Here is a 12,084-nt window from a genome sequence, read left to right on the forward strand (position 1 = left end):
TCACGAGACCAATAAATCACTTCAAAAACAAATTTAGATAGCTAATATTACTTTAAATTTAGAGTAAATTTCAAATAAAACTCACGTGGTTTCACTAATTTTCAGATAAAGGATTGTGATTTACTTTTTTTCAAAGTAAGGATTTTTTGGATTAATGCTATTAAAACCATCTTTAACGACCTGAAAATGAAAATTTTCAAGAATTAAAGTTGTTCAATGTCATATTTCCTATGGAACTATATTTTCGGTTTTCGAAAATCATCTTTTTTGGAACTTTCACTCTCTAAACATTAACTTTCTCTCTCTTTACCAAACACCATCTAAATAATTCTGGTTCATGTCATAAGATGTGGCTAAGTTTTACGATGGCCGCCACAAACCTAACGCAACCCTCCTCCTTTGTTCGGACTTGGGACCGGCTGTAAATGCCACCAAGTGACCCTCACAGACGGAGTTCAAACACCATCTAAATAATCTTAAAATAAAAAAGTTGAAGAATTAAAGTTGCTTAGAATATTAGTAGTTCTTAAAATATGTCATTTTTGAAGTCGTCAATGGTGATTTTAATAGTATCAATCAAAAAAATCATTATTTTGCTAAAGTTGAAAAAAAAGTAAATCACAGTAAAATTAGTAAAACCACAAGAGTTTTATTTGAAATTTACCCTTATAATTAAGGACCATTTTTTGGTCAAATTCAAGGGTCTTATATATTTCTTTTGGTTGAAAGGGTCTTATATATTAAGCATATATATATATATTTATTCTCATGGAATTCTGGTCCTTTCCCCTTGGTAATATTGGAAATCCAAGATCTCTCTTATTATTTTGAGCCTACAATTAAAATATACTCCCTCCCGTCCATATTATTTGTCACATTTGATAAAAACACACATATTAAGAAAATAATTAGTTTGCATTAAATTTATGTAAAATGGACTAAAATACCCTTACTAATTAAGCATCTGAAATTGAAACCATATCCTGCCATAAAGAGAGACCCTTGGACTATCTTTATCTTTAACAATGAAAAATGATTAAATGCTGCCATTTGTTTGCACATTTTTAGAGGAGTCATTTAAAAACGAATTCTCAAATTATGGAGAGCATTTTCACACGTATGTTTACTTGTTTAGTAAGTATGCCAAAATACAATCACTCCAAAAAAAATTCATGAAAATTCATTTTTATTTTTCAAATTTTCAACAAAAATTTCATTCTTCCGCCAAAGTTTCCCACCAAAATTTTCATTCCCACCAAAATTTTTATTCTAAAATTATGAAATATTGGTGCCTATATAAGAACTAGTCCAGCCAAAAAAATCATTATGGACACAAGTAAAAATCACGAAATGCCTATATAGAAATTGATAACTTTAACCCTTCATATTCCTACGTTTTTCTATGTCTAAAATTAAAGATATTGTTCTTGAAATACTACCCAAAAAGCTGAATGAGTTATGTTGGAGTAATTAGTGCTTAAACCATTATTAGGGGTAAAATAGGAAAAATTCACATAGAAAATCTAAACTGACAAATAATATGGAACAAGAAAATTTTTCTCTCACTGACAAATAATATGGACCGGAGGGAGTACTAGTTTGTATGTATATATTGAAGAGTGTGGCTAATTAATGACCTATATATATAATATATAATTAACTTCAAGGTTAAATAACAAGTAAATAAATTTACTAGTAACACATTAATAATGAAGCAAGCCATGTGATGTGATCAAGCCCTTTATGCCCTAGCCTCCTGGAATACATTTTGCATTCTTATATACTGACAATTTGCATTTAATGTTTCATTTTTAATATCCAATGCATGGTTTTTCTCACAACTTTCCAATAATCAGTCAATTATAGTAATGCCTTGGTTCTGGATTTATCAGGCAAAGGATTTACTTATTTTACGACAAGTGAGATAGATTAATCATTAATAAATGTAAACCAACTTAAAAATAAATAAATAAAGCATTTCTGCACAAGTAACAATGTGAATTTCTATGATTTACGGCTAAACTGTTATTCATGCATGCTCACACAGGGATATAAAATTAAAATAATCTGTCAATATCAGCAATATTTAAACATAAGCAGTCCAGATTTTGGGTATTAATGTCAATGAGCAACAATTAGAAGCAACCAAACTAATGTAGCATGATGCATCTATTTAGTCTTGTAGCTCTATTGCTATTTTGCATTGGAAATTGTAGATATGTAATTTAGGTCTAGACATATTTTAAATGCTAAGTTTAATCAATGCTATCATTCATCCTCTATACTCTCAATCAAGTCATTAAATAACATATGGATGTAGTCATTCATGCAAAACAACAGACTCCAGTCTCCATAACTGTTCCATCAATTTCTTTATGAATTAAGAGTCAAAATCATCTCTAAAGTTGACAGTCAGGATCAATTTAGCCCAAATCGAAGTTTAGATATCAACTCATTTCTCAAGTTGTCAAATTGGCCAGAACATAATCAGTTTTAATACCAAAAATTTATAAAATTTGTCAACTTGTGGGTTGAATTGATAAGATTTGAGCTAAATTGATCCTGACTGCCAAGTTTGACTCTTAATTCATTTCTTTATTGGCACAAACTTCTCCAACTAATTTGAACTTAAGTTTGCCAGAGGCATCTCGTGGAGAGGTTTAATAGATTCGATAGAAAAATATAACCAGAAAGGACATTACCTTCTGTACAAAACAGCATGAGTATTACTCTTGTTCTTGCACAGCAGGTTCTTCTCTTAAGAGATAATCGTGTTTGAGAAGGTAGAAAATGCTGGAGAAGAAACATTAGATAATGACTAAACAGTATATAGCATGAATGGCACACCATTAAATCGTTTAGAAAACAACAACCAGAGGATCTACACCAAATAATTGGTCAAGCAAGTTGCATTTCATGCTCGCTAAGTTACATATTTCAAGCCATATGGTGATCACGAGATAGGAAAATCCAAATGGTGTCTGTTGTAATGCTGCCGATGTCTTGGGCTAGCTTTTTCACTTAAGGTTGGAGCAGAGTTAACACGAAACAAACATTGAATATTGATGAAATTTATTTTCTTATCCAGAAGTAATACAAAGAAAAGAAAAATGAGACAAAAGCAGGTGATTCTACATTTTACTAGGCAATAATGATTCATAGTGTACTAAAAAATTCGATAAATTAGCAAAGAGAATTATACAAAGTTGAACTGTAGCTACATATGATACAAGACTTGAGCGTTAAAACTCACTCAGCGACTTTGTGCAAGCCCAATTTGATGTATATTGCCTGTATATATTAATTACCAAAAAAATAGGACAAAATTCAGTAAATATCCTTGAAGACAAGTAATAAAACAGTGAAAGAAACTGTAATAGAGTGAAAGAAGTATAAGACAAAAAAAGAAGGATGAGGAACTAGTAGAATGTGGCAATTCAATGCTTAACCTACAAAAGAATGTCTCACATCTCAACATTCCATGTTATATTTCCCAGGATTTTATGCTTGCCATCAAGTTTCTGAAATTACTCTTACCAACAGACTATTTGTCAAAGAACCACTCAAGATAAAACTCAAACATGCAATGGTGGGTCTCAAGCAGTTTTTCTTTTTGTCAACACACCCGATCACAGAAAAGTCCACGGGATAGTGTGGACAAGCACAAGTCTATATAGTGCTGAATTTTTTACAAAGTGGCAACTGGTGATTATACAAGCTCTGGGCCTTTATGAACAACCAAGCTCTAGACCTTTGTGAACAACTCCAAAACAATGTTAAAGAACCGCTCAACCTAAACAACTCGAACTTATATATGAAAGCCTAAGAATTCTGTATACATCTCTAACACCATTCACCATTCTGTTTAGTATAGTGTCCATCAAGTAAATAAAAATGCACCTCTAAATAGAAGCTCTCATTCATATACATACTCCTACAAATTTAAATAGCCATACTTCGTGACTATTATTTTGAATAAAATATCACCATAAAATATATATATATGCATAAGAAGGAGCTGAAAACTGGTCATGAAGTCAAGATAACACACAAAAGCTACCACTAATTACTGATATCGGGTGTCTACCTCTAGAGACACCTTTAGCAGGTATGACTTATGAGGCATGCAAGTCAAATATACAAAGAATAGTAAGCAGCATATGTGACACCAGGTTACCTGATCAAAGGGAGCACCAAACAGACTCCTAATGAAGAAGAATTAGTTATCCCCAAATTTATGTGCATGAAAGACTAACCAATAACAGGTTGAAAATTTCCTTTGGGTTCGTCATAAAACCACCTGCAACAGAATTTCCTCTAATGATTTAAGAATGAAAACAACTTCAATTCACTTAAGGTTTTCAATTGAACAAAGAAATGAAATAGAAACCAAATAGACATGTCTCCTCACAATAAGAAAAACAAAGAAAAGAAATGAAAACTTCAAAACCTTGAACTCAAGCTTTAGGTAATTCAGAATATTTGAAGTTAATTGCATAATCATTATTAATAGGGCAAATTCCAAAAAAAAAACCTGTGGTTACACTTTTTTTCAATTGCATGCATGTGGGGTTTTTTTGCAACTAGGAGAGGACTTAGGTTTTTCGCGTTGCTAAAAACAAGGATTTTTTAGTTTGACACTGTAAAAAATGACAGTTAACAACCTTAAAATGGAAAATTCCAAGAACTAAAGTTGTTTCGTAACACATTTACTATGGAACCAAATTTTTTTATTTTCAAAAACCATCATTTTTGAACTTTCTTTCTCTAAACATTCACTTTCTCACTCCTTAACAAACAACACCTAAATGACATCAAAATTAAAAAGTTGAAGAATTACAGTTGCTTAGAATATCAACAATTCTTGGAATTTTTTATTTTTAAGGTCCTCAAGGTTATTTTAACAGTGTCAACCTAAAAGATTCTCGTTTTTAGCAAAGTGAAAAAAAACTCTGTCATCTCCTAGTCGCAAAAAAAAGAAATCACAGGCATGCAATTGACAAAAAGTGTAAACACAAGGGTTTTTTTTGGAATTTACCCTTATTAATATGGAATTCTTATTTTCAATCATAAAGAGCATGTTCAACAACTTGCTATCCCCGGACTCAAATCTCATCAACCTTACAAATCAGAGATGACGAGATACGAAGAACCAGTTGATCTATCTCCAAGCTAAAGTTATCTGCTTGTGCTCCAGAACATACAAAGTGAAACTTCACTTCAAAAATCGAACTAGGTAGGTAGAGATAATTATAAATAGTATTACTTATATATTTATTTTAATTAGGGCAGTCACAAGGGATGCTAGCTCAATGCTAAAGCTGAGTAATTGAAAGAAAACAAACCAACCACCTCAGACAGTGAACAGAAGGCAGCATAAGGTATTCACTGTGGGTTCAGTAAGCCGAGAAATTTGACAAAAAAAAAAAGCAAAAGATGGTCAAAGAGCTTCAGGAATCAGTAATACTACAGCCATATACAGATATCATATCACTCAGTCTGATAAAGATCATACAATTACATAAGGTTGTCTCAAGACTTTTACCCAAGAAACAACTAATTAAGCAATTCCCTTTAGTTCTTATTTTAATTACTTATTTTAATTTTCATTTTAAAAAATCAAATATTAGAATTAACAAATAGGAGCAAAAAGAAGTTTCGGATATTTGATTCCTATATTAGATACATCATACAGTTTTCTTCAAGCAATTGTAAACAGTGGGCAAGAGTTTATATGTAGGATATGAAGAAATATACTTGCATAAGAAAACTGGTTGTGATTCCTTATTGCCCTCAATTCCTAACTGCCTTTGTCTTTCTCTGTTCTCCTGGAACTTCGTAGGAGGGAGAACTTCACATGGACCTTGAATCAAGTCTGCCATTATGCTGTTCTCATGATTTGATTCATACACCTATGACAGAGAAACATGGATTCTTCATTCATACATGAAAAAGGCAGTATTTTCATAATTTGAAAGGGAGGGGATGTAAAAATTCACCAACAAATAACACCAATTTATATTCAACACTTTCCCAATGAGCAACAACCGTATATATAAGAGACCAATTTGTAACTAGCAACCTAGTATTTTCATCTTATAAATCAACAAATATAAAAAACAATGGAACTATCCAATGAGTATGATAACTTCAGGCACCATAGAAATGCCAATGTACATAACAAGATTTGTTTACCTCATTGATTTCAGGGGCACACGGGTGGCCTACAGCCTCAGGCAAGTCACCTGGAAAGTAGCATTGAGTTGCAGTAACCCATTTTGATCCATTTCCGATATCCTCCCACATGGCCTGCAATGAAAGGAAATTTCTCCATCAAAAGAACTTCTAAACAAAACCAATTGCACAAATGAAAGCAAATTTGAAGTGCTTAATAAAAAAATTAAATATTTCATCTCAAGTATTAATCACACGCAGTAGTTTAGATGGACGTGTATGATGTATGATATTAAGTCTAACTTCTAATGGTTTCAAAATAATCAATGTGAGACATATACGATGAAATGTAAGTGTACATCACTTGCCTGGAGCTTAGAGGGCATGGATTTCTCATTGCCAGCACAAATGAGGGCATGATCATGAACCTTATATGTTATCCCGTTAATGAAACAAGAGTCATAAAATGTTTTCCCATCCACAACCTTAAGAACATTGCCAACCCATTTAACACCGTGGAAGCCATCAGAAGACATCCCAACATGTTTTGTAGCCTGCTCATTAGCTTCGGAACTTCCAACAACATTAGCATGGGTTACATCATGCTCAGTTTGTCTCACATCAGAAGTTGGAATATGTTTTGTAGCCTGCTCATTAGCTTCGGAACTTCCAACAACATTAGCATGAGTTACATCATGCTCAGTTTGTCTCACATCAGAAGTTGGAATATGTTTTGTAGCCTGCTCATTAGCTTCGGAACTTCCAACAACATTAGCATGAGTTACATCATGCTCAGTTTGTCTCACATCAGAAGTTGTAGCCAGATCACTATGTCCTTTTTTATTCTCTGAGTCTTCATCCTTACAGTTGTCCTGATTAGTTATCAAAGGAACTTCGCAAGCATTTGATAATTCTGCTCGGTCAATATCTTGCAAGTTCTTAGAGGGTTTGGAGTTTTCAAATTTGTCACTTATCATCTCAGATAATACAACAGGAGGCTGCAATTTTGATTCAGAAACTGGTATATCTTCTCTTATGTGTGGTTCAGATTCTTGAGTTAATTGGTTAGAGCTTTCACTTGATAATCCAACTTTAGGAAAATCAGAGACAGCATCCAAAGATTTTATTGAGTTATCTAGGACACTTCCAGAAGATGACCCCTCAGCCATACCTTTTACGCCTGGTGTCATACTATTTTCTGTGATTTGTCTTGCATTGAGCACTTTCAAATCAGATGCTGGCTCAGCAGCACTGCTGCTAACAGTACCAGGTACTGCAGGATCCTGTACAACAGAGCTTCCATTTGCAGTTAATATATCTTGATTGACCTTTTGATCCACTCCTTCACTTCTCTTCTCTAATGATGGCTGAGCTCCAGGAGAATTAGACTGCCCTTTCACTGGAATTGAGCTCCTCATGACTCGGCCATATTTAGGGGGCAAAGGCTTTCCATTACTTAAGGTGGTACACCTTATGCAATGCCACTCACCACCTCTCGGTATTCCCTTCTGATTGATCGTTTCTAGACATTTTAAATGAAATCCCTTCTCACAAGCATCGCAAACTACAACAGTTTCCACCTCATTCATCATAGCATGGCACATTTGACAAGTCAAAGGCTTGTACATATATTCCCTTGAAGGAGGAGTCCATGTTGGATGTTGAGGAAGCTTTGGTTGCAATAACTTCTGAACAATTTTAGCAAGTTCATTGTGATTATTGAAAAACGGTGAGGTTTGAACATACTTAACCCCTTGCATAGGTTGATGCACACTTGGCAAATTTGTGGATGTACTTTGAGTAATAAATGGTCTAAATGCTTGATCTCTTGCAGCTTGAGGAGTAGCCCGTGACGAACCCAAATCAGTCACTCCCTCAGACTTACCAGCATTATAATTAATCTTGCTTTCCGCTGTAGTTTTGATTGAGGACATAGAATGAGACTGTAAAGACCAAGTTGGAGCATTCACCACTGGCTGATTTCCTGAAGCATTTGCTGCAATTAGAGAATCCAAAGAGCATAGCAAGTCAAGATTTATAGAATAGTGGATAAGAACATATTGTTGCTAGTTTCACACTTCACCTAATGAAAGATTTGAGAAAACATCAAAATATCTTATAGTGGACATGGCCTGTAACCTACCAGTCTACCACCTAACCCACCCTATCTTCCTGACCCAAAATTTTCTTCCTCTCACTCGCACAGATGTAGATGCATATCCTCATGTGTGCATCCATGCATACAACTATAAGGTGAGACAAGAAGAGATTATAATGACAGATCACCTCAGAAGAATGTTTGTAAATGTTGCAAGCAAGTTCATTTACTTTGAGATGAAACTCTCTTATATAGTTAACATCATCAAAGGATCTCCAAAGATGAAAAGTTATAACATCTAAAGTACTGCTATATCAAAGAAGTAGAAGATCTGCGTCTGAAGTTAGAATTCTAGACTTGCCAATAGCTTTGCTTGACTATATCTTCCTATACTATAAATAAATCAAACGAACCAGGCTCAGTAATCCACACATTATATGTAGCAGAGGAAAAAAGAAACAGAATGAAAATGCTATTAGGCCATCATGTCACGTATAAACGTAGAGGGCATTAAGATTAATTATTGATATGATTGTATTAGCTTTTATTCTGTTATTGTATTAGCTTTTATCTGGTTATTTTCCCTAATTGTGCTGTCAAGGTTGTTAGAATCTTGTACTAGCAATAGTACTAGCTGTTTGTCCTTTTGTGTAACTGTTTTGCCACCTCATAGCTGTACAGCTATTTATGGGAGGCCTATCTCATCATTGTACCCATTATTATGAAATCAATGATTATTCTCTCTCTCTCTTATTCATTCCTCTCTTTTCTGACTCTTCTCTATTCCTAAACCCTAATCCTTCCTAAAATTCTATTCTGCCAGGCTCATACCTGACACATCATTAATGAAAACAGAAGACAAAATCATTTAGGTGAAAAGGGAGATAGAAGGATTACCATTACCCTGCACTTGAGCATAGTTAGTTCCATTTGATCCTCCCCCCAATTTAAAATGTGTTTTATCAACTCCAGGAACTATTACTGAGTGACTGTTGGCAATTGCAGTTGGTACAGTAGAAGCTCTCACATCAGTATTAAGCAGCTGAGGTGTTGCTGCTGAAACATGCCCTGGAGCCGAGGAACTTGGAAGGCCTCCAGAAGGTAATGATGGATTACTTAGTTTATCCGATTGATACATGCGAATAGAGTGGGACGGCCCACGGATTTCAGCAGTTGCACCATAACTTGGTTGTGATACTTGAGGTGTATATGCAGAAGTTGCATTGTATTTTCTGGATTCTTCCATCTGCACAAACATGAAGAAAATACATGATGCAGCAATCACACATATCTAAATGTCCAAGCAAATCAAAAAGTATACTACCTTAAGCAAATGTCACAAGTTCATTTCAACCACTTCCAAACAAATATAGCATAACCTTGGATTTAATCTCGCTAATATACAACAACATGGGGCTAGTATCTTTTGGCCAATATTCTTTTCCCCTGTTATATAGTTTGACAGTTCACACTAAAAGAAGCTCCAAAATACTATAAGCATTTTCCTAATAATATAAAAACCAAACCTATTTAATAACTCCAATCTCTTGTATCTATAAGTCCATTATCATCACTGGCCTTATTGCCAAATCGGGATTCTCCGTCAAAGGGTTAAAAAAATGTACTTTAGATTCTGAGTTGTAGCTCTTTTCTATTCCACTTCTTCCTTGCGACCAAAAAATCACAAAGCTGCTGTTTTTTTTTAAATTGTAAGCAAATGGCATCACAAAATTTATTAGAACTACAGCTCTTTTATAATTACAATAAAACCGGTATGTTCATTCACTTATAAACTACAACTCAGCTCACTGTTTTTTTAAGCACCAAATAGCAGATAAGAGAGGGGCCAAAAGAAATGAAGCCATATAATCGAGAAACACACCCTACTGACAAGGACAGATCTACAGTGGGGACAACACTACACATTAACTAATTGGCTAAAGAGTATTGCTTTGGGACACTTAATTTCTTTCTAAAATAGTTAACACCATTATAGAATTAACTTATTTTATTTTCACAAGAGACTAGAAGAAGAATTAAAAACATCTAAGATAAAAGCCAATAATGAAACTTGTTTGTCCCAAACTCGCTGACATGAATTTGGTAAAGCTGTTGAATATCAAGAGTAATTGAATATGAAGGTTCCATCTCCACTTTTCAGATTATGTATATACTAATGGCATTGCTAGATAGTATATTTCAGATTATTAACAATGAGTTTGCTTTTGGTTTACCTTATATAATTATGTATATTAAGTTGAGGGTTTTGACATTTACTATTTAGCTTATTTCCATACTTTGAATAATTCTAGAATTTGAAAGAGTTCATTTTTATGCCTAGAGAAGAAGAAGATAAATCTAGATAATTCAAGTGAGGGAAAGTATCTATGTTTATTGTGCAACTAATATTTAGAATCTAGAAAGTTTACTAGATTTTTAGATAAAATGTATAGTTATTATTTAGTTGTTTAACTATGTGGTTAAGGGTGAATAATATGAACAAATCTATATATGATGTTTTCATTTAGGAGTAGTATAAACAGTCCTTTGGCTATTAGAATTGTGTGTAAGAAACACAAAACTCCAGAGTTTTGAAATATTTTGTGTGAGTGTGAGTTATAAAAATAGCTTATTAATAAAAATAAAGTTTGTTCAAGTTAGTGAAACATTTTCATCATTACCTTCATCTTTGCAAGTGCGAACTTATCTTTAATTGACAGCCTGGATCCCCTATACCCTAATCGTTGATCTTTGAGCTTCCAATTGAGTCCTAAATCCTCAATAACTGTACCAATTGCATCCTTCACTACCAAATCCTTAGGCGCTAAATCCTGACAAATCTCTACCAATTTAGTCCTGGCTTCCGTCATCAAATTCAATTCCGTTTCCGTCGGGTTTCTCCCTGCTCTTATCCCTGCCATAGTCGAGAGCACCAGCACAATCTCCGCCACTCTTTGCATCTCGCCATTCCCAGTATTCACCTTCTTAGGCGACCTAACACCTAATTCTTCGGTCTCCCCATTCTCAAGCGGCCTCTTCTCGCCAACAACAGGAGCGACCTCACATTCAGACTGGTTATTCAAACCCACCGGAGATTCAGAAATAGCAGCCGAATCCATATCCTAAAGAGCAAACCCCATGTACGACGGAGGGCTACCTGCAAGAAAGAGAGAGTAACAGAGACATGAGAGGAGAGAAGGAGAGACGGAGAGGCAGGGAAAGAACCCTAGAGAGGTCAGAGAAATTTGAAAAATGGAGACGTTAAATTGAGAAACCTATTTGGCGGGTAATTTGGAGAGAGATTTTGTAATTTGTAAAGTGAAAATAGAATAGAAGAGGAGCGAAGCGAAGCGATTTGAGCAGAGATAGATAGTTATTTGAATGTGTTGTGAATTTTGTTTTTCTAGAGAACAGATGGACATGGATTGGCGTTCTTTTTAATTAGCTAGGTTTTCTTACGTGAACCGCCCGGTTTTCTTCGTAGCTCCAACCCGGTTCACCGAATTCAATTTGGGGATTTAGGATTAATCTAGGGATTTTCATTTCAAAATAGATATGACGAGGATCTAACTTTATTAAATAGAATCAACTATATTATTAATCAATTTAGGTTCAATGTTCAAAATAGCAACAATATATGTTTAACTTTTACGACATAATATCAATTTAGGCTTAACGTTTATAATATAGCATCAATTTAGGCATCACGTACAAAATAGCACCAATATAGACTTAACGTTTACAAAATAATACGAATTTAAGCTTAACGTTTACAAAATATATCAAATTTAAGCTAAACGTCACAATTAAAC

At 34.2% G+C, this 12,084-nt stretch overlaps 1 protein-coding gene across 6 annotated transcripts; it reads right to left on the bottom strand.

Moving 5' to 3' along the window:
• Positions 1–2,179: 2,179 nt before the first annotated feature.
• Positions 2,180–11,705, bottom strand: LOC136219134 (uncharacterized). 6 transcript variants are annotated; one of them, XM_066006388.1, is made up of 9 exons: positions 11,548–11,705; positions 10,954–11,429; positions 9,170–9,518; positions 6,543–8,170; positions 6,196–6,309; positions 5,762–5,912; positions 4,178–4,300; positions 3,254–3,291; positions 2,180–2,793 (listed from the first exon to the last, which is right to left on the bottom strand). In XM_066006388.1, exons 2-7 carry the CDS (start codon positions 11,389–11,391, stop codon positions 4,236–4,238), a joined length of 2,745 nt encoding a protein of 914 aa, XP_065862460.1. In that variant the 5' UTR covers positions 11,392–11,429; positions 11,548–11,705; the 3' UTR covers positions 2,180–2,793; positions 3,254–3,291; positions 4,178–4,235. The 6 variants fall into 6 exon arrangements, with proteins under 6 accessions (XP_065862460.1, XP_065862463.1, XP_065862461.1 ...); XM_066006391.1 differs by having other exon boundaries at positions 2,184–2,793; positions 5,758–5,912; XM_066006389.1 differs by lacking the exon at positions 2,180–2,793 and having other exon boundaries at positions 3,039–3,291; positions 9,176–9,518.
• Between the last annotated feature and the right edge of the window lie 379 nt (positions 11,706–12,084).

The sequence above is a fragment of the Euphorbia lathyris genome, chromosome 2 (genome assembly GCF_963576675.1).
Source record: "Euphorbia lathyris chromosome 2, ddEupLath1.1, whole genome shotgun sequence".
Classification (NCBI taxonomy): Eukaryota; Viridiplantae; Streptophyta; class Magnoliopsida; order Malpighiales; family Euphorbiaceae; genus Euphorbia; species Euphorbia lathyris.

Coding starts and splice junctions, on each gene's coding strand:
- LOC136219134 (XM_066006388.1), bottom strand. CDS start 11,391: ATGGATTCGGCTGCTATTTCTGAATCTCCGGTGGGTTTGAATAACCAG. Junction 8,171..9,169: donor TGCTCAAGTGCAGGGTAATG/GTAATCCTTCTA, acceptor CTCTAATTGCAG/CAAATGCTTCAGGAAATCAG. Junction 6,310..6,542: donor CCATGCCCTCTAAGCTCCAG/GCAAGTGATGTA, acceptor CTTTCATTGCAG/GCCATGTGGGAGGATATCGG.